The 22,720-nt window shown below is 38.2% G+C and overlaps 1 protein-coding gene across 1 annotated transcript in view; it reads right to left on the bottom strand.

Annotated features, from left to right (window-relative positions):
- Positions 1-2,929: 2,929 nt before the first annotated feature.
- The window catches only part of phldb3 (pleckstrin homology-like domain, family B, member 3), a 56,494-nt gene continuing 36,703 nt past the window's right edge, over positions 2,930-22,720 (bottom strand). Inside the window, exons 10-16 of the mRNA XM_041793981.1 lie at positions 19,660-19,744; positions 18,176-18,335; positions 15,304-15,385; positions 14,778-14,927; positions 12,130-12,340; positions 9,446-9,531; positions 2,930-7,465 (exon numbers count right to left, since the gene is read on the bottom strand). Coding sequence (XP_041649915.1) covers positions 7,331-7,465; positions 9,446-9,531; positions 12,130-12,340; positions 14,778-14,927; positions 15,304-15,385; positions 18,176-18,335; positions 19,660-19,744 — 909 coding nt within the window. The 3' untranslated portion in view covers positions 2,930-7,330. The remainder of the gene's footprint in view (positions 7,466-9,445; positions 9,532-12,129; positions 12,341-14,777; positions 14,928-15,303; positions 15,386-18,175; positions 18,336-19,659; positions 19,745-22,720) is intronic.

The raw sequence follows: 22,720 nt of genomic DNA, 5'->3' as shown, positions 1-22,720 counted from the left end.
AAAATCCTAACAGCACCTTTCATTCTTTACTGTCAGGCTGATGATCCTACAGAGAGGGACAAGACAAACAGATCTATTATCATTGATTATCCATGTTAACACAGAACTAATATGTTCTTGATCTGTCAAACAAGTATAACATTAAAATCAACAGGTATATAAAAATTTCAACCACTGAAAAATGAATACCACAGTGATTCTCTCCACTGATTGAAAATCTTTCTTTTAGTCAACATATTGATTGTCTTAAAAAGAAACTGAAGGTGTCCTCAACTGAAACAAATGGTGTTTATCTTTTGATGCAAGGAAGAAACTTTTCAAAACAAAATTTCTGTCTGTGATTTATTATAGTTATGTTCTTTACATGTAGCATCATCTTATCTACAAATGTTGGACTCTGTGTACCATGCTGCCTTGCGATTTGTCTGGTCTGGGTTTCTGCACCCACCATTGTGCTTTGTATGAGAAAGATGGTTGGTCTTCCTCGTACAATAGAAGGAAGGAACATTGATTTATTATTCTTTAGATGGCCATTTTACATGAATTACCTTCTTATCAATGTTCTCTACTAAGTTCTAAAACTGTTATTAGTTGTAACCTTTGTACTCATGGATTCATCATGCATGAGATTCCTTGGATGCTACAGGGTCATCTTAAGCCTGAGCGTTGCATTAGTTTAAGAGATTTTAAAGCTGAAAATAGGAATCATTTGAGCAGTGTATGAACATGAACAAGCTGCTAACTTGCTGATTGATGTAACCTTGTTATGCTCTTTTTTTGTCATGTGTGTGGAACTTATTATGTTGCTGTGTTAGCCAGGATTATCCGTAAAAGAGATGTTTGTAACTCAATGGGAATAGTCCTGGTTGAACAAAATTTAATACAAAAAAAGATAAATAATTTAACAAAGACATTAGACACGTATTTAACCATCTTACCCTGCACAGAGAGTAAGATTTAAAGAATGAATATAAAGATGTAAATCTCCAACCATAAACCTGCAGTTACACAGAAAGAGACTTTTCTAATGAAGCCAATATATTTGATTGCAAGCTTTGTTTGAGGTCTTAAATTATAAGACTATTTTTGTGCAAAACTAGAGCTGCTGGATATGAACTAAAATCATTTCTCTCTTTTTTGTCACAACGGCAGAATAATAAACTTTGATATTATTCAAGTAAAAGCCAACCTGTTTGCCTGTTTGATACCATAGCTGTAAATATTAATGTCCAAGACATGCTTTTTTCTTCTTTTTTTTTTTTTTTGCACAAAAACACTGGAAACATTTCTTTATTTAAAAGTTGTAAAATTTTTCTTTTCTCTATAACACCATGTGCAAAAAGCAGCGGCAACCACCATCAGTTTAGCAACAAATAATCAGTGCAATTAATAAAGCATGGAAGAGTAAACGTGTTTAAAGTTTCAAGGTCAATAAAGAACTATATTAAAAGTTATTAGAAAAGTCTTGAAAATAAAATCTTCTTACCTTACAGTGAACAATGATGCTCAGCATACAGCGTCTTTGCCGCCTGGAGAAGAAAAAAAGAGCATATTTGAAATTTACAACCACAGCTCTTGTCTTTGTTTTAAGCCACAGTTCAGTACAAAATCACTCAGGTTTTTTCAGTGATTTGAAATTGGTAAACAAGAAAATAAATGTTTTACCAGCATTGAAAGATCAGGATGGTAATCCAATTACTCAGTCATGTCAGACAGGCGCTGTGTTCGGATGCCTCACTCAGCTGTTGGAGGATCTGTCTGGGGAGTGGCGCTACACACAAGAACAAACGTCCGATTCTCTCTCTAATACAGCAAGTCCACATTTTAGTCAAGAGGAAAGAAAGGCACATTTCACGAGCCAGAAAAATGAATAATGCAGTTTTAACTTGGTTAATCAATTATTCACCCATAAAGTTTAACACCGAAAGAAATCTATAGATATATATAACTATCCCTGTTTCAGTCCTTCTTTTATCTAAACATCCCTTTATTTATGATTAAAGGGGAAGGGAGTTGAATTGGTTGTGCAACTAGAGAAAAACATTGCCAAAGTGAGGACTTCTGCATGTCAGTAATCTTATTAAAATGATCTGATTACTTAAATGGACAGTTGAGAGCAGTTCAGTGACAAGGTGAAAGTACAAATATTCAACTGTCTCTATTTATTATAGAAATGCTGGTTTAAATCACTGTGATAGACATGCCATCATCAGCACAGAGGCCAGCGGCAATGCTGGGGTACATTTCTAAGAAAAAAAAGTTGATTTGTGAGCAATCATGGATGTGGTCAACAGACAAACACAAGAAAATAAGATTAGCATAGTAGATAAGATCAAGTGAAACTGGTTGCTCCTTATCTTAAAAGACTTTGGTGCGACAACAGTGAAACTCTAACTACATTACTGACTAGAAAAGGCTGTATTGATTAAAACACTGGAAGTTATGATCTGTTATTTAAAGCAAACTAGCCAAATATGACAATGAGTTGTACACAATGCTGCACAAAGAGGACATATGCTATGTGATCCTGTTTTGCAGTCAATTTCACTCTAACAACTATAATTTTAAGTGAATCTTAACATTTCATGAGGCAAAATACTGAAGTTTGCAAGACCTGTGGTAGAAGGGTACCTCGCACCTTTTTTTAGGTGTAAAAAGGAGAAAAAGTCAAAGTAACATGCTCTATGGATTTGGATTTTTTGTTCAAAATGACATCAGGAGGGAGAAAAATGGAAAAAAATGTAATGACTTTGCACTGGGCCTAAACATGAATGAACCAGGATGCCTGATATAATCCAAAGGACAAACATACAATTTCCTACTTTTGTAATTTTTGTTGTTTTGAAGCCTCAAATAACCATAACACTTAAAAAATGAGAACAAACTTGAATTTTTGATGAATACAAATTTAATAGTGCATTCCATAGTGTATGCCTTCATTTATTTGCATATCAAACCCATATAAATTTTCAAAAAATAACTTAATTCATGAAAATTAAACCTATAATGACAAAGATATAAGGTATGGACATAATAGCAGAAAAATGAACAATGCAAAGCAACCAAACACAGAAGCAAAACTGCTCCAGCAGAAAGCCCCCTCTCTGTCTCATGGGGAATATTACAGCTAGACTGTATGTTTGATTGCATTTTATTGTTGAAGTGTATCCATTATTTTGTCCATATCCGTTTGTAGTGTGCAGGGATTAAAGTAAAAATAGTCCTTTTAAAGAAGAGCTCAATGAGTCGACAGTTGTGGCTGATTTCAACAAATCTGTGGTTGTAAAGTTAAGCATGAGAAAAATGACTTACTGCGAAGAGCAAACGGAGGGTTTTGGGACTTCTTTTTGACTGTCACTGACATACAAATACATTATCTATAGTGGCAGAAGTACCCTGAGACTTAAATAAAGGTGTCCTCATGTAGCAAAACCACACTGGAGGGATTTCCTGTTACAAGTAAAAGTCATATGATTATTTTAAGTACCATTTTTTATTGAATAGCTGCAAAAATCAATCAACCAAATTTAACTTGTTTGTTGTTTTGATTGAGGCAATGGCAGAAAACCCCATCTCACATAGTAAGGATGTTACAAAGAGGAAGAGAGTGGCCATCCTCTGCCTATCAGAAGGTTCTTTAATCTACTCCAATCCAAAATATAGACAATGCGTTAGACTTGACTGCAATAACATTGTTTGATCTGAGGTGACATCAATGAACTGCTCCTCTTCTGCAGTGCTGAAAATATTAGCTGGTGTTGCTTAGCCTCTAACCTGCTGACTGCAGAAGATATAAGTAGCATGCAGATATTCAGTAAAATAGCACTCTCTTGTGGGAAACTGTTTTAATCAATGAGTGCTGTAATGCCAAATATCAACACAACTGTGATTTAATAATGCACATAAATGCACCTTTCAAGTGCATGAGATATTAGTAGCATGCAGATATTGAGTACAACAGCACTCCCTCTAATGGGATATTGCCATTATCAAACGAGTGCTATAATACAGTATAATAGCACAGCTGTGATTCAGTAATACACAGCACACCTGCCAGGAGCATCAGATACTAATAGTGTGCAGAAATTCAGGACAACAGCACTCCCTTTTGAGGGATCTTGCTTTTATCCAACAGTTGTACATTCAGTTGTTAATTACAATAAAACATTTTCTTTCACCAACACAACCAGTTCCAAAACTTAACTGGAACTGGACTGCATCTCATTAGCAATTTCCTGAAGTCTCTACTTATGCTGCCTATGTTTCTGTGTACATAAATTTTGCATGTGGCCTGTTAAGTTATCATTGTTTTTTCTGCCTTCTTGGATGTGGGATAAGAGCTTCTTTAAGACATAAGACTGTTCGCTGAAAAGTCACTTAAACTCCCAGAGCTGTTGTACTGTATATCAGCACTCATGGAATGCCTCTTGTCCAATAGAATTATTCAGGAGTTTACTATTATATCAAATTATAAGACCAATGTAGTGGTGTTGTTCAGACAAGTATCAAGTAGCTGCCGTAGTGTTTTACATGGCAAATATTGTAGTAATAACGTACAATATTTCCTTTTGAGACAACTTGAGCAAGCAGAAAATAGAAATGTACTAGTAAAAGTCTCGTGATTTGTATTTAACTACAGTACTTCGGTTAATGTACTTAGTTACCTTACACCACAGAGTTGAAAACACGCCAAAAAGTAAGCTATTGATAGTTCAGCTGATTCAACGTCTGAAGGGTGGCTGCTAACGGTCGATATTCAACCGTTATTTGATATCGCGCTGTTTCGTTGTCGCTATGCTGAAGACTTGTAGTGTGAGGACGTGCATACAGCCGTGTTTAGTGTTTCCAGAAGCTGCTATTTACTCAGGGCGCCACCGGCAAACTACCGTGTCACAAACAATCATTCACATGTGATTCACTTTACACGGAGCCAGCAGAGTGCTGTCTCCCAACATGAAGCTAGCAATGCGCGTTACTGTGAGCTACAGAAATAAAAGTTGACTATTTACCGAGGGCAGACGAAGTCTTCCAGCGGACGTCACGATGAAGACGAGATGAAGGATCTGATTGGCACATCGACATCAACAGACATTAAAAACTACATCTAAACTACTGGATTCACTTGAAGGACCTGGCTGACAGTAAAATAACAGCGATTTGCAGGCAATGTTATAACACTCTGCTCCCTTTGATTTATGTTGTCCCGCCGGATAGACAATGATCAAAACATCAATCCAATTATCAAATTGAAGAACTTTAATCCCTGCACAGTTAGCTGTAGTGAAGTCTACTCATCCCCGGCATGTAATAGCATTACAGGCTGTTATAGCGGACTGTGACCAGCAAGGGGAGGTAAAGCTCAAAGTGTGCATCAGACCTCCCAGTAACAGGCTCCCAGTATTCAGGCTGACAGTGGTCAACCTCTGTCATCACTGGGGCTGGGCAAAATGGACCAAAAATCATATTCTGATCATTCTTAGAGTGAAAAAATAACAAATAGTTGTCACAATACCTTAATTGTAAACTTTGATGTCATTCTAGTCAAAATTAATGATACTGAAACCTGTTTGATACCACAGCAACAAAAACAGAAGACCTTGACACCCAATATTGGAGAATGGGTCATTTATGATGATCAAGAATCGCAGACAAACTCCTTTACGTTGTCTAAATTGTACAGAAAGATAGGTGACTTTCTATTTATTGAGGCTTTGTATAGCTACTCTTAAGTCCAGTTCAGACAAAAGACTAGTGATGTAAACAAGGCGTTTTTATACTGTCACCTTCAACAGTCGCAGCAGTCTAAACCCAGCTGTTGCAGCTCAAATCAAGCCGTCTAATGCTATTGCCTACAATTCAGCTTGTCAAGTTGCAAACAGCTGGTTGCAGTATTGCAAGCAGCAAATATTGAAAAAGGGGATTATAAATATTGTTTTGATCGGCTATAAAAGCCAATTTTGAATGATAAAGTCATGCAATGAAGTTTGGAAGTTTTCACATGGAAATTTCAGGCCGTAAACACCCCCGTCTCCTCCATCGGCTACATATAAGGCTGAAAGGCACTGCTAATGGAGCTGTCTTGGGTGTTAATGCGCTGAAGTTTCTATATGGAAACTAAGGAAAAAAGATCGATGTAATCATTTTCAGAGTCAGATAAATGTGAAAGAGAGAAGTAGAAATAAACCTTGAAAAGGTTCTTGTTTTTCTGGCTGTGCCCAAAAGCAGGATGTGCAGTGCTATACTAGATAATACATGAGAAATTAGGAGCTAAATTTGTCAGTGGAAAATTAATTATTCTCAGCAGATATCTTTGTTATGACAAGGTCCAGGTTCAAGTCCAGCCTGTGGCTCTTTCACTGCATGTCATTCCCCAATCTCTCATCTGTATCCAACTTTTTAGACTGTCCTATCTCTCCAATAAAAGTAAAAAAGACTTATAATAAATCTTAATGAAAAAAAAAGAAAACAACATTGGGCTGCCCCACTGCGCACGATCATGACAACAGAAAACCGATGAAAAAACGTTAATGTGCAGAATTATCCCTCTTCTTTTTCAGCACATTTCACTGCTGAAATTCTACATACTGTATCTTTAAAGTACCATATGTTTTAGAGTGACTATTTCAACGATCCATGGCACTAGAAAGTACAGAACTTTAACTATCTTCAGTCATGTTTTTAACCAAAAGAGAGAGCACTGACCAGGTCTATCCACTGACATTGTGCAGGAGTTTGCCTTCAATTTAAAGCAATAAAAATAAAAAAAATATCCAAAATTGGGTGTCTAGAACTTCTATTATTGCTGCCATGGTATCACTCATTTGATTTTTATCTAATATAAATGCCCCTTAATTTAAATAAAATAAACAATATGGAAACTCCCTGTTCGGACTTAACAAAGCACAGATTATTGTGTGATCAATAAGCATATTACTGTGAGTGGTCCTGTCTGTAAACAATCTTTTTACTGAGCATTTGGCCTGCATTGGAGTCAACATCAACATACACTATATTATTATGTATAAAAACATTATATTAGCCTTTCTCTCATTTAAAAAATGTTCAGATATGTCTCAAAACCGTGATATATTGCCCAGCCCCAGTCATCACTTCAGCAACACTCCTTCAGTAACCGTTTCCTCCACTGTGTTTGAGCCACTTGAACCACTGTACCTCCGTGTCTCAGATCTACAGCTTCCTGAGTCCAGGTACAGAGTCAGTCCCTGAGGTGTTTCTCAGCCACACCAGCCCCTCACACAGGGCAAAGGAAAAAACTATTTAATGTCTCAACAGTGTCCCTGAAGGATTACACAGTCACAGTAGCCAGGTGTCAATACCGGCTGTGCTCGTCTGTTGCAGTGACGATGACATCCATCCAAATCCTCATGGATACTGCATTAGAAGCCACCAGAAAGAAAAGACGGTCGTATGTCTTCACGCAGAAGGTAAGACTGGGCCGTGGAGACTGAAAAGAAGGGACAGACAGTGAAAATGTGTAGTTTTTATGACAGGACAACACCCTTTGCTTATTTCATTTATCTAACAAAAACAAAATAAATGTCAGACCTACAGGTGAGTGCATTACAGAACATTTTAGCAGAGCTGCTTTTACTAAAGGTTTTAAGGTATCTTTATACTAATTCTTCTTGCACAGTATTTAAGTGGTTACTTTCCACAGCTTGGTCATATCCATTAATGAGCAAATAGTGTTGAAAGGGTTTCTCCAGGTAATGGCAATGTAATAGTAAACCCATAGTGTCATGTGACATGTTATTTAACACCTGAGACCAATTAACCTCCACCTGGTAGAGCTTGTGTAACGGGACGCTTGCCTTTGATTTCTAATTCAATAATTACAGAGATCGTCTGTGTCTTTAATCCCACACAAATCTGCCAGGGCTATAATCTGTCCACTGACCTGTTTGGAGAGTTTGACCAACCTCAAGTCATTAAAGTGATCTTTAAAAACACAATAAACACAGACATGGGAAGTCCAAAAGCTGCAAATTCACGAGATTCAAACTAACTTCAACATCCAAAAGACTTCCAACATGAAAAGGCTACATGTCAAGCTTTATTTATACAAACTACATCTTTTACAATATATTAACAAGATATTAATGGAGTATAGACCATGCACATTAGTCCTTTAGTTAAACAGATAAATCCACCTTTAATTGATAACTTACATGGTTGCCTGGACTAAATTTGTCTGTTCATTATGATTAAAAAGACAAGGTTACAGGTAGTTATTATCATGATATAGAGATAATACCCAGGCCTGCCCACAGATTTGACTGGGCCCCTAATAAACCCCAGAGAATGGGCCCTCCCCACTTGATCATATCAATGTGTGTGCGTGTGTGTGTTTGTTAGATGAGTAGCATTGAAGCTTGTCCTGGTGCCACTTTTCATCAATTTTGAGCGCTTTTTCTACCTCTCTTTACCACTTTCTTCCCATTTTTTGCCTCTGCTAATCCAATTTTTGCCACTAATTAAAATCACCTTATAGGCCCATTTTTGCCATTACCTGCCCATTGCTGCCTCTGCCAACCAATTTTTTCACTATTAACCCCTTTTTAGCAATTTTTCTGGCTGTTTTTGCCACTTCAACCCATTAACCCATTATTGGCTCTTTTGACCCACTTTTTTCACCGAATTTTTTCCATTTTTTCCACTTAAAACTCATTTTGCCACTTTTTAATCCTATCTCAGCCCCTTTACTGCCCATTTTTGCAATTTTAAACTATTCTCATTCTGTTTCAAGACAGGAAAAGGGATTTAATTTTTGAATCCTATATACTACAGCGTAAATGAAACAAAAACCTGTTACTTTGATTTCAATCACTGTTATGCCCATTTTTGCCAGTTAAAGCTATTTTTGCCAGTTTAAACCACTTTCTTGCACTTTAAATCCCATTTTACCACCTTTTCCACCCACTGATGCCACTTTAAATCTCATTGTGCCACTTTTTAATCCACTTTTATGCCAATTTTTGCCACTTTAACCAATTTCTGCTACTTTTAAAATCTGACTTCACAACATTTTCTACCAATGTTTGCTATTTTAATCCAATTTAGCCATTTTAACCCATTTTACAGGGATTTACATATTCAAGATGGCTATATACTAAGGCACGAATGAATGAAAATATATATTTGTTGCTTTGATCAGAGCGGTTATTATTCAGGTAGAAGATAAAATATGGTTATCCCAGCTAAATTTTACTTTGGACCATGATTTTCCTGACCTCTATGGGCCCCCAGTTTTGCTGGACCCCAGAAAGCTCTTCCATTTACCCCCCTTATGGGTGGCCTTGATGATACCACCACATGCAACTAAATTTACAGTATCAAATTGTTCCCCTACTGATTTCATTTGTGGATATTTGTAATTATAAAGCATTGATGGTTTGTGCTTGACTGGTGCAGCATAAGAACTCACAGAAGTGGCTGTTCGTAGATGGTCGTAGTAAACTTCTTCAATGGCCTGGAAATAAATGACTCCCTTTAGCTTCCTCTCATCACATTCTGCAGAAAAGAAACAGAAAGTTAGGAAAAAATATCTATTACATACTCATTAACACCAGGAGGACCTCATTTCAAAATGGCAAGCAATATATTAAATATTCTGCCTTCAGAATAGCCAGGTACAGTGTTGTGCAGAAGTCTTGGACCACTATTAAATTTGTTGTTTCAAAGGGTAACTACACCTTCCAGACCACGTTTCTCAGCTGAAACCTACAGTTTAGGGCTGTCATATTAACACCTTCTTCTTGATTATTGAAAAAAATCTAACAAATTTATCAAGCTCTGATGTCAAAGGTCATTTATCATATATCCGTCCACCATAGCTTTGTAAACTCAGTGAAAACATGCTGAATTTTCCACTGCCTTTAGTATTTTATTATTATATTCATCTTAAGAGATCAACACAATCCAGGATTGACTAATAAGACAGTCTGCCTCAATCTCTCCTCCTCCCACGCCTGTAGCCTAACTCTACTTGGCAAACACAGACACTCACCTACATACAGAAGTGGCTGACTAACTCAGCACGTTTCTGTGAGTAGGTGAGTCTGTCTAAACAATGAACACTCCTATTAAAGCGTCATCTTTCCTGTTTGATATGAATCAACTCCTGTCCCTGCTTCAAAAGTCTGTGGAAAGTTCAGATGCCGTTCAGAAACTTTTCCCCTGCACTATATGGTTATGGCATTGACAAGAGGCTTCCCCAGCATGTGCTGCTGGTGTGCGATAAACCAGTGGTTTTCAACTGGTCTAGCCTCAGGACCAACCACCACCTACTTCAGGAGAAATCAGGACTCCAATTTACAACAAAATCTACTAAAACAAAAATGCTGCAGTTTGAATCTTAGATGGGTCAAAGAGACAGGATGAAGCAAACACGTTCAAAAAGTGCATCATTACAGAAGGCCTGGGAGGACATAAATTAATTTAATGCATTGTATTTAACTCCATTTTCCTGTGATGTCATGTGAAATTTGAATTTTTTCTTTAAATCTTTAGAACTTATCACATTATCATGGGAAAGCCAGCTGTTATCCCAAAATAATGAGCTAAAAAAGTTAGGATAACAAGAAACAACTTAAATTCACTCATTTCCTCAGTAAATGGTGTAAAAAAGTATAAATGTATGTCCACTAGGGCCCCCATTACCTTGCAAAGCAGATGGATTTGCCTGTCTGTCATCAGGCAAATCTATCTTGAAAAGCTCCACAACATTTTTGAGGTACAGGAAACAATTCACACCAATCAGCATTATTTGAGGAGAATGAGGCGGTAGCTACAGGTAGGGTTTAGTTGTACTGAAAGCTAATAGCAATGGCTTCCACCCATGCAGTGATTAGCTCAGATGTAGCCAACTATAGCAGTAGTTTTGATCAGAACTAGACCATGTTTCCATTTGATATAAAGAGAAAAAAGCAACACTGAAGGCTTTCCATGGCTTTCCATATTCTTGCTCTTCTCCTGGCCTGCTTTGGCGTGACTTTTGCAATCATTACTGGTGGGATTTGCCAGTGTATACAATGGCTAATGTCATGCCTATTACCTTGGATGTAGCTGTAATATAGCAGCAGTTTAATCAGAACTGGACAACATTTCTTAGTTTAAAAAAAGAGACGGAAGAGTCAAACTAAAAGCTCATCTTGGCTGAGAAGATGTTTTTACATGTCTCATGACCAGCTTTGCGAGAAACTCTCTTCATAAATTACGGCAGCACCGGCCTGTAGAGCTCAGGTTTAACCGCAGCTGAGCATATCCACCTACCTCATTCTGTCTCGTCACTCTTATTGAATTTTAATGAATGTGACAGACAGAACCTTCTTCCAATCACCTTCTAAGAATATTTTGAAAGGTCCCGCCCATCTCAAACGGTTTCCCAGATGAACATGAAAAATATCAATTAAGTGGATAACAGTCTATCTGGCATGTCAGGTAAGGGCCTCCATACACCAAAGACTTTTCAACCACAGTTTTTCCCAAGTACAGACTCACTAACGACCAAAAGAGCACCACAACTTACTTTGGGTCAAAGCCCAATGTTATTATTCATCATTTCATTTCTTTGGAAGCCCCTGAAAGGGAGTGGTTGTATTTTTCTAGCATGGCAATGATCCCAAACGTGTCTGATGCAGTGAAATCATATTTGGAGAGGAAAAACAGCTCATAATCACTGTCATGGACCGGCCCTTATAGAGTCCAGCCCTGAATATAAAAGAGACAGAATGGCATCACCTTCATATTTGGAGAGAAAAGACAGCCTGTATTTGACTAATGTCTCTGAAAAGTTCTCTCTAAGAGAAGCCTGGCATTTAACGCTAGAAGAAGTCTTTGAAGTCTCTGCAAGAGTTCAAGATAGTGCAGAGGGTGGTCACACTAAAAACTCACTTTTCCTGCAGCTATTTTTATCTGATACGGATTAAAAGTTTGCAAAAACAACTAAGTTAGCAGTGGTCTTAACTGTACTTTAAAGGCATATCAAGCTGAATACATTATCATCAAAAAACACCTGTCTTCCTTTAGGGATGTAGTGACACACATGAGGCTTTCATATGCAAACACACAATCAGTTTGCACACGCACCACTCTCCCAGCCTGTCTAACCTGTATAGTAAGCTAGTCGCCTGTGATCCATGTCAAACAGGAACCATCTTTTCTTCCAGGTCTTCACCCTCCCCCCTCGTTTGGTCAGGAAGCCTGCACAGCGTCGAGACGTCAGTCGCAGGTCGGTGCAGCCAGCTACACCGTGACCCAGAGACTCCAGGTGTGCCCGCAGGTCGAAGTTAGGGGAGAGGAAGAGCGGCAGGCTGCGAGGCTGGAGAGACAAACTGAGATTCAGTGGAAAATTTCCGCTTCAGATTTCATTTTGATAAGGAAACACTAAAAGCATTCTTCTCTTTTTATCATGGAAACTTTTCTTCCTTGAAAGTTTGAGATGTAGCCTTGTAAGATACGCATAATGATACTGAAAAGAGCTGTTGTGCTTCTTTTGCACATATACCGAAATGCCAGATTTACTTTATCTTAGTTCAAGAGCAGAAACAACACTCTGAAAACTAATTCTTGTGATTCATATACTGAATCTGAATATTTTCCTTGTGTGAACAGCATTAAAATAGATGATTAAACAAGCTATTAAATGTTTATTGAAAGCCCCATCCCCTTTTCCCCCAAGGGGTGTTGTAAACTACTTCAACAAAGTCATTTGAGATCTAAATTTAGTATTTTTCTTAACCTTTTATTTGTTATTCCCTGCATTTTAACCTTGAAAACTTCTTGATTTGTCTAGTCCAGTGGATTTCAAAGGGTGGGGAAAGCCTTCCAAGAAGGAGGATTTAAGAAAAGGCTCCATATAAGAAAATATGACTGGGAAAAAAAAAGTGATCGGCTTTGTTAACTTCTGCAGTGCATGGATCGATTTTAGTAACTACCAAGGGAGAAGAGAGATTCAGGAGTTAAAAAATAACCATGGCTATTTAAAGTGGGGATTTGCTCCTGGTGATGCTCCTGATGACAGCATGAAGTCCAAGTTTGGTGACCAAAGGCTGGGTCAGACCACAGGTTTTCAGCACTATTAAAAGCGACCCAACAGTCGTAGCGTTCTGGGGGCCAATTGGCCCTTAAAAACTGTCGATTCATCTCATGTAGTGAGTCATAGTGAACAGCAATCAAATACATGTCTCAAAATCACCGGAAAAGGGTCTAGCATGTTTGTCATAAATGTAAACAAACTAAATGGCAAAGTGAAAGAAGAGTGATGAAGCTGGTGCTTTGAGATGAAACTATGAAATAGAGGAATGTTTGTTTAGCTCTGGAAACAACATCCTTGCCTTAAGGATATTTCCTAGGGACTACCACAACAGACTGAAAAAAAGAGCAATGCTGGCAAGAATTAGCAGCAGCCTGGGGAGTAACTGCAGTTAGCATCAAGCTAGCTTATCATTCATCATAGCATATGGATAGACAAACAAACACAGTAAATATATTGTTTACAGTGTAGTGTATCCCAGCTCCTCTTCCTTCTAATTATTTTGGTCATGAGGACTAGTTGTGTAGCACTGTCTAGCCTGACAGTAAGGTCACAGCACAAGTCTCTGGATCTGTGATGGTCTAATCTGAGTGCCATCCTAACAGACAAAAAAAGTGCAGTCTGACCTGGCCTTTAGTCAGGGGAGTATTTTTGAAAGGAAGCTAAAGGAATTGTGATCAATGAAAAGACCATCTGAGACATTTAGCACAGTAAATACCACAGCAAAGCCATTTGGCTACATTGATCTGCAGTTTTTTCTTTCCACAGTAAAACTGCTGCATAAACCGCATAGCAGACCGATCATTCCCACTACATAAGAGCCGAGCAGAATAATAAAGCATTATTGGCTTTATTATGCCTCAGAAAAATGAGTGTTAAAAAAATATTTGGATGGATTTGTTTTTTAAATGTTTTTTAATGATTGTTTTTTTTTTAAATGTTTACGCTCTACACTGAAAACTATAGGGTTGTTTTAAGTAAAAATACTACAATATGTTCTTATAGAGGAGGCTTACCTCCTCACAATTTGAAACTTCTGGTCTGGTCAAAACACAACAGCTTCCAGACAAGACTTAAGAAAAAAAGAAACGACCTGACTCTCAAAGAGCCGAAAAGAAAAACTACTTAAGCAGGATAATCTTTCTAACACACTTTCTTTTTGATTCAGTAAACAGGCTAGGAACAGAAGACTTGCCTGGAATTTTTGGTCCTTATGTTTTCCTATTTGCTTTTTTAAATGCAGATGGGGAAACACATTTTAGAGCAAGAAAAAATAAGGATATATACCCAGCAAGGAATTCATTAAGTACACCTGTTCAACTGTTTATTAATGCAGATATCTAACCAGCCAATCACAGGGCAGCGACCAAAGCATTAAGGCATGCAGACATGAAGAAGATCTGCAGAAGTTCAAATTAAGCATCAGAATGGGGACACAAGGGGTTTAAGAGACATTTTTATGGGGGTTTGGAGTTTTAAAAACTTTCAACCCTCCTCCTCTGTTTGAGACTTGCAGATTCATCCAATCTCTAACTAACAGTCTGAGCAGAGATTTCCATAAGGGTCCAATTTTAGAAGGATATTTCACATTAATAACCCAATAACCCAAGCTATATTTTTGATCATCATTTATTCATTTTGACTGTCAATCTCAGAAGGAAGCTGAGTAAAGGAACATATTTCAGGCCTTTAAACACAGCTTCATATTATCATTTTGACAAACCTCTGGGGACCTAAGGGGAGAACAGGCCTTTGGTTCCTCCTTTGGTTCTGGCTCTCGACTGGGTGAGGGTTCAGGCTCGACTGGTTCTGTTCTAGGAGAGTTTAGTTCCCTCTGCCTCCTCTCCTCCAACAACAAACGCCGTCGCTCTTCCTTTATTGCAAAGGAAGGAAGGAAAAACAAAAAACTTGTTGATTCATTTGAGGCAACTAATTTCAGAGTTCATGATGCTATTTCTGTTATAAAGGTGTATTTTTAATATTGATTCTTCAACGTTTATGTCCCAAAAAGAAAACCTTTTCACTGAACAGCTGAAAGTGTCCACTCATATGCTTTCACATTTTCTAGTCTTGGGATTTAACCATGCTTCAAACACGCATCACAAACATTCAAACATCTGGTGGCTGTTTTCTCGGACCGTCATGGGTGAGCTGGGTGGGTGTCAGTGATCTGACAGCCGTGTCTAATGCAGGGTGTCGCGGGTGATTAGAGGTGTCAGCGAGTGTTTTTCCCACAGCAGGTGACTCACCCGCTCTCTGAGCAGCCTCTCTCTTTCGGCTTTAGCTTCTCTCAGTTTCTTCTCGATCTCCACCAGGTCCAAGAGAGACGGGCTGTGAGAGAAACGGGAGTTAGAATAATGAGGATCTAATAATCAGCATGTGTGAAAAGGTCTAAAAACCTTCAAAAGCAAAAATATCAAGAGCAGCAATGCAGTTAAAGAGCTTAAACTGTGCTTTTCTGAAAAAAAAAAGTTTATCTTAATCTCTCTGTTAATGTATTATTCGTTAAATTATTTTCAGTAATTTTAACAACATACACTGCTCTGTAGGAAAAATCAACCCTACTATACATACCTACTATCTTGTTTATCATAAACTCAGTAAGTTCCCACAGAATTAGTGCAGCTGTGTATCAATACCTTTGTTAAGAAGGCCTGGTAGACTATGACTCTCATTGCACTGGATCTAAATCATCTTGTGCCATAGATGGCTTTCTTACATTCTCAGAGTCATCATCCTCACTGAGTTATTGATAATATACAATATTATAGGTGACAAGAAGATTTCAATGAATTCTTATTCTACATGCCCCTGGCTCTGTCTCCTGTTATGTTAAAATGATTTTAATATTGGGCTAACAGCATTAATACATTAGTTGTGATGCATTAAGGTCTATAATTGGTGCATTAATTATTTTTAATTGCACGCTCCCTTTCAGCAAAGTTTTTTTAAGCCACTGTAGCATCTACCTGCAGCTACAGGGATGTCAAATAAGTCCACCACTGCTTCTTGATGTCTCATTTCAGTTCAAAAAACTCACAGACAGTTCAGTGGACAAGTCAAGAGTCAGCTACACTTCATTTCCTATTCTCTTATTCCCTTTTTAATAAAAAAAAAAAAAAATAGCTCATTTTTGGTAAGTTCTTTTCAATGATGTACCCATAGCTCCTTATTTTCTTTCATATTGCTGGTCTGTATCTATACAGGAAGTCAGTCCTCCTAAGTTCAAATCAACTAAAATCTAGAATGAAACCATGACAGCTTCGAAATTCGAATAGCATTTCGAAAGACAACACAAAAAGGGAGTGGAGGGAGATTAACTGTGATTGCAGTCCTACTTTACTGCATTATTTTAGAGAATCAGAGGTACATTCTGCTCAAACTGTGATGAAATGCTTTGATAAATTCATATTAGAGAGTAGGGTCAAACACAAAGCACTGATAGCAGCTTTAAAAGAAAATCACCAACCAATTAATCAATCCAAAGTCCTAGGCATCCATCATTGGGTGATTCCTTGTTTTAACCACCTGGCAATTTGGGCAAATTCCTGCACACCATCAGCATTGCACTGATGCATTGTGGTCTTTTTATCTGTGGAAGCTTGCTGGTGAAAATATGACTGAAGTTCTGAAGTTGTGTAAAGTCTTAGTGCTTTTAAGGACTATATCATTAAGATAGGTAAGTAAGTAAGATAAGTAAAATAAAAACTGCTGGCACACGCATTGTACTTTTAACATGTGCATATAGAACTAGGACCAGCAACTGATACTTTACAACACCGCATTGGCTGGCACACCAACAGACATTTGGGACATTATTAATACTGTGAAATGATCCCATCTCAATAGCATGACAAATTGCACCATGCACCTTTTAGGAACTTCACATTGCACAGGTGTCTTTTTCATCTGCACTAATATTTTTATGTTTCAGACTTTTATAATTTTATATAATCTTTCTCCTTTTCATACCTTGCCCTTACCACATTCTCAATCTCAGAGCTGTTTCTCTGTTTTTTGTCTGTCTGATGCATTTCAGCAAAATGGACAAAAAGGACATTACTGTGTGCCAGCTGTTTATCTGTAAATCTCCATTTGGCTGTTCACCTGAGGAGAATCAGGTTTTAAGTGTGCTCCTATTAGAATAACAAAGAATACATCATTTCAAAGCACATAGTTAAAAGTATTCTCCACATCCTTAGTAAAGAGAAATTTATCATTCATGCTAGTCAGTTAAATCTATACATATCTTTAAACATCAGTGAAAAAAACTGTTTAGACAGGTGTTTCAATCACCCTTAATATTCAGTGTTAATATCTGAGGACTGTGCTTTAAATTCTTATTGTGTGGCTCATGTGGCCACTGAACTTTTCTTGGATGTAAATCTAAATGTGCATGTAAAGCACAATGTAACCCATATTATTAAAATGATAAGACATAAATTTTATTTACTAGTGTTTTACTTACTATGCAGGTCATTTACAATGCCTGTCCTGTCTATCTGAAAAAAAGTTAACTGTGATAAAAAGACTTCTGATTGGATGATGAGTATGAAAAGTCAAATGATGCCAGGTCAAAACTCCAAACTTATAAAGAGAGAAACTGAAAGCAAAGGTAGAATTATTACCCAGTGTTCGATGTTTGACCTACTTTACACAACATTTACTCTGACCTTTGTCCACTTGTACACACATCTGTTACCCTCTTTCCAGTGTTATCACTTCTAATTTTAACTCCAAATAAAATTCACTTGATCAAACTCTTCAGCTGTTATTTTACTCCTTCTGTTTATTGTCCAATTAGAATTTATTTGGGTGAAATGTAATCCCATTACCAGATGAATTGTTGGCCAAAATGCTCAGGTGACCAAAAGGATTTGTGTCAATATACTAAAATAAGAGTTAAGATTATAGGAACCGAAACATTTTCTATGGTTTCTACACCTGACGTAAAAACTAATCCTGCTCATGCTAAAATAAAACCCTTCACCCTCGCCATCTTGAGAGCAAAGCTATGAACTACAGGAACACATCCTTGCCTTGACTGCTGCATGTAAATGCCAAGAGTAACACATAAACTTCTTTGAGAGTGTTCATCAAACCAGCAGCATAGTAACTGACCTGGCAGCTCGAGAGCTTGTCGTACTGTTGCAGGGAGTGACAAGTCCTCCGCCGTTGGTGGTCGGGGGTCTGTGCATGCTGCTGTGCCCGTTGCTGAGCCTGAGGGAGGGGAGTGGGGAGGTAAAAGCCTCAGGATTGTCTGGGAGCGTCCTAACCAGCCCTGAAAGAGGAAGATGATAGGGAAAGACAGATAAGGATATCAGCATGAAAGGCTTTTTGTAAAATGTGGCGTGAGAATTTGTGCAAATAGAAGGCATGAATCAAGATATGTTTGAAAATATTAAAAAAATCAGGCCACAAAACCTTAGCACTTATAAATCAAGATTTAGAGGTGGTTTTTATTTCTTCTAAGTTGAGTTATTTCTTCTAAGTTATTTTTTTGATAACTTAATTTCCAGATTTTTTCTGTCTAATAAAGTTTTTTGTCTCTTTTGTGTGCATGCTTTTTTCTGTTGTAATTCCTACATTTAAACTTAACTGAACACATTTTTAAACTTCCAATAAGGTTTGATATCACAGCAAGGAAAATAATAGTCCTTTAGACCCATAATTTGATAATTTCTTGTTTCTACTGACCAAATAATGCAGGCAAACTCCTGCACACTGTCTTAACTGTAGGAGAAACACTTGCAGACTTTCTTAATTTTAGGGTTGATTTTTGGGGGGATGATTTTTTGCTTTTACTGGGCTTTATTGGACAGCTGCAGAGACAGGAAATATAGGGAGAGAGTGGGGAAAGACATGCACCAAACAGGGCCCAGACTGGAACTCAATCCCACGACCAGTGCGTTGAGGACTACAGCCTTTGCATATGGGTGCCTGCTCTACCTAGTGAGATAAACCAACACCCACATTGGCAGATTTTCAACAGGACTTAAGAAACAAGAGCAGTTGTAAATTTGTAAATCTGAACAGGCCACCACTTGCTTGCAGCTGCTTTTTTGAAGTATTACCACAGATTTGTAGTCTTTGCTTTATTAATACTGTCCTTGATTGAAATAGCACCAACTATCTAACTTTTTTGCACCTTATTTCACTGTGCATCACTTTGTTAACTTTGATTTTGTTTTTTACAAATTCTCTGTTGAGTGGACTGAAAAAGTATAGAACAAAAAAAGGAGGGCACACGCATGACAAGACTTGACTTGACCTTGTAGATCAGGCTCCTCATATTTGTGACAGAAAGGGGTCTACGTGAGTGAAAAACAGCTACTGAAGAGACTTTAGCCTTCAGTCAGTGTGTTCTCCTCTGGTTCGTCTGGTCCATACAGGTAAATCCAGCTTTCCACCAACGTAATAACAACCTGCAGTCTCTAGTGACACACCTTTGATTTGACTAAAAGGGAGGGAACTGAGCAAACACTCGGACAAAATGAGGACACGAGCGCAGAGAGAGAGGGTTTATTGTTCTGCATGGTGGTGATCTCAGCTTGAACAATAAAGAACACAATAAGAAATAGAAAAACGGGTTAGTCAGAGCTCACCCTGTGCAGACAGTGGCCGGTCACTCAGTCGGTTTCGATTTGAACTCCGTCTTCTGGGCAAACTGGCCGACTCTTTGGATGGCTCCTACAAAACAAATGAAAACAGATTTATGAGCTGCTGGATAAACACTTCAAATGCGTTCAGAATATCCTTTGTATTTAATCTGCTTGAATCTGTCCTTGAGATAATTAAAAATCAAAGTCTTTGCTTATCTAAAGCTCCTTTCAGGAGTTTTAGCTAGTTATTAGGAACACTAGTATTTAAGCTGATGAGTCCCAATGAATCATAAATGCTTTTGAGACCATAAAAAATTACAAAATTTCATATAACATTACATTTAATGCTTTAGACATTCAAAGGAAAAAATGGGAAAGAGTTACAAGATGCTGCTTTGTCTACAGGGGACGCCACAATACAGTGGGTACGGAAAGTATTCAGACCCCCTTAAAATTTTCACTCCTTGTTTTCAGACCCTTTGCTCCATATCGAGTAGAAGCACCCTTTTGAGCTAATACAGCCATGAGTCTTCTTGGGAATGATGCCACAAGTTTTTCACTCCTGGAGTTTGGGATGCTCTGCCATTCCTCCTTGCAGATCATCTCCAGTTCTGTCAGGTTGGATGGTGAACGTTGATTGACAGCCATTTTCAGGTCTCTCCAGAGATGCTCAATTGGGTTGAAGTCAGGGCTCTGGCTGGGACACTCAAGAACAGTCACGGAGTTGTTCCTAAGCCACTCCTTTGTTATTTTAGCTGTGTGTTTAGGGTCATCATGTTGTTGGAAAGTGAACCTCCGGCCCAGTCTGAGGTCCTAAGCACTCTGAAAAAGGTTTTCTTCCAGGATATCTCTGTACTTGGCTGCATTCATCTTTACTTCAATTGCAACCAGTCGTCCTGTCTCTACTGCTGAAAACATCCCCACAGCATGATGATGCCACCACCATGCTTCACTGTTGGGTGTGTATTGGGCAGGTGATGAGAAATGCCTGTTTTTCCACACACAACACTTAGAATTAAGGCCAAAATCTTCAATCTTGGTCTCATCAGACCAGAGAATCTTATTGCTCATAGTCTGGGAGTCCTTTATGTGTTTTTTGGCAAACTCTGTATGGGCTTTCATATGTCTTGCACTGAGGAGAGGCTTCTGTCGGGCCACTCTGCCATAAAGCCCTGATTGGTGGAGGGCTGCAGTGATGGTTGACTTTCTAGAACTTTCTCCCATCTCCCCACGCCATCTCTGGAGCTCAGCCACAGTGATCTTTGGGTTCTTCTTTACCTCTCTCACCAAGGCTTTTCTCCCCCTATTGCTCAGTTTGGCTGGACAGCCAGCTCTAAGAAGAGTTCTAGTCGTCCCAAACTTCTTCCATTTAAGGATTATGGAGGCCACTGTGCTCTTAGGAACCTTAAGTGCAGCAGGAATTCTTTTGTAACCTTGGCCAGATCTGTGCCATGCCACAGTTCTGTCTCTGAGCTCTTCAGGCAGTTCCTTCGACCTCATGATTCTCATTTGCTCTGACGTGCAAAGTGAGCTGTAAGGTCTTAAAGAGACAGGTGTGCGCCTTTCCTAATCAAGTCCAATCAATTTAACTAAACACAGCTCAACTCCAATAAAGGTGTAGAACCATCTCAAGGATGATCAGAAGAAATGGACATCACCTAAGTTAAATATACGAGTGTCACAGCAAAGGGTCTGAATACTTATGACCATGTGATATTCAGTTTTTCTTTTTTAATGAATTTGCAAAAATGTCTACAATTCTGTGTTTTCTGTTAAAATGGGCTGCTGTGTGCACATTAATGAGGAAAAAAAAATCAACTTAAAGAATTTTAGCAAATGGCTGCAAATTAACAAAGAGTGAAAAATTAAAGGGGGTCTGAATACTTTCCGTACCCACTGTAAATGAATAAATCAACAAAATCTGGTTTTCCAAAAGTAGAATGGTATAGTGACTAAACAATTTTCCCCCTTCATATCAACTTAAAAACTGTTTTGATTTGCACATATTTAAGTAAATTAAAGCCCTAAAACTAGATATTTAAAGGTTAACTTCTCTCCTTAGTGAATATTTGTGGGTATGAGTAATGTTCTGAGTTTTGCACCCTCAGTGGACAATGTGGTATCTCTTTTTTATTGCCAATTTTGTCCTGTAAAAGTGTAGCCCAAAACAATAAAATCCTGATTCTTTTAACAAAACACTACGTATATCACCCATCAACAATCTTTGTTACTGATAATTTTTTTAAATGGCTGTTTTGGAAGCATAGAGTAAAGGCTGGCCCTTGGTCTTTCACGACATCTCCATGTCAGACTATTCAGCAAGACTTGTCTTGGCTGACAGCCTGACCACACTACTATTGGGATCCCGACTGCTCATTGTACGCTGATGTCACCACTGTCAAACAGCAAATGTCAAACAGAGTGTATCATAGAAGTGCTCTGTGTGATGCTAGCAGTTTTTTGCTCTACCAAGAAGAAAACACAAAATAAGGAACAATTATGGACTCCTCCAAAAGTATCGAGAGGAGGAGAATATTGACTGGCTCTCCTTCAAATAGAGCATGAGATTTAAATGTGAAAAAATGTCAAGGAAATCCCTGTATGTACACAAAAAATCTCTGGAGGCAGACTGTAGTATAAAGACACCTGTGTCTGGAAGCTCCAGTAACAGGTTAATCATTATTCCTGGCTACCATTACACCACAAAGACAAAAGAAAACCACAAGCAACTCAGAGAAACTCAGTCTGCAGGAGAACTACAGCTTGGGAGAAGATTTATTTCCCTGCAAGACAATGACTCAAAGCATATAGTGAAAGCTAAACAGAAATGGTTTTAGAGACAACAAGGTGAATGTTCTGGAGTGGCCAAGTCAAGCCAAGACCTCATCCAACAGAAAATTTGTGGCTGGACTTGAAAAGGGCTGTTCACACCTGATCCCCATGCAACCTGACAGAGTTTGAGCAGTTCATCAAAGAAGAATGGAGTAAAATTGCAGACTCAGTGCTGTGATTGAAGCCAAAGGTGCATCTACTCAAAACTGACTTGAAAGCAGTAAATTTTTAT

This window comes from Cheilinus undulatus, linkage group 8 (genome assembly GCF_018320785.1).
Source record: "Cheilinus undulatus linkage group 8, ASM1832078v1, whole genome shotgun sequence".
Classification (NCBI taxonomy): Eukaryota; Metazoa; Chordata; class Actinopteri; order Labriformes; family Labridae; genus Cheilinus; species Cheilinus undulatus.
This window is presented reverse-complemented; position numbering and strand designations above follow the sequence as displayed.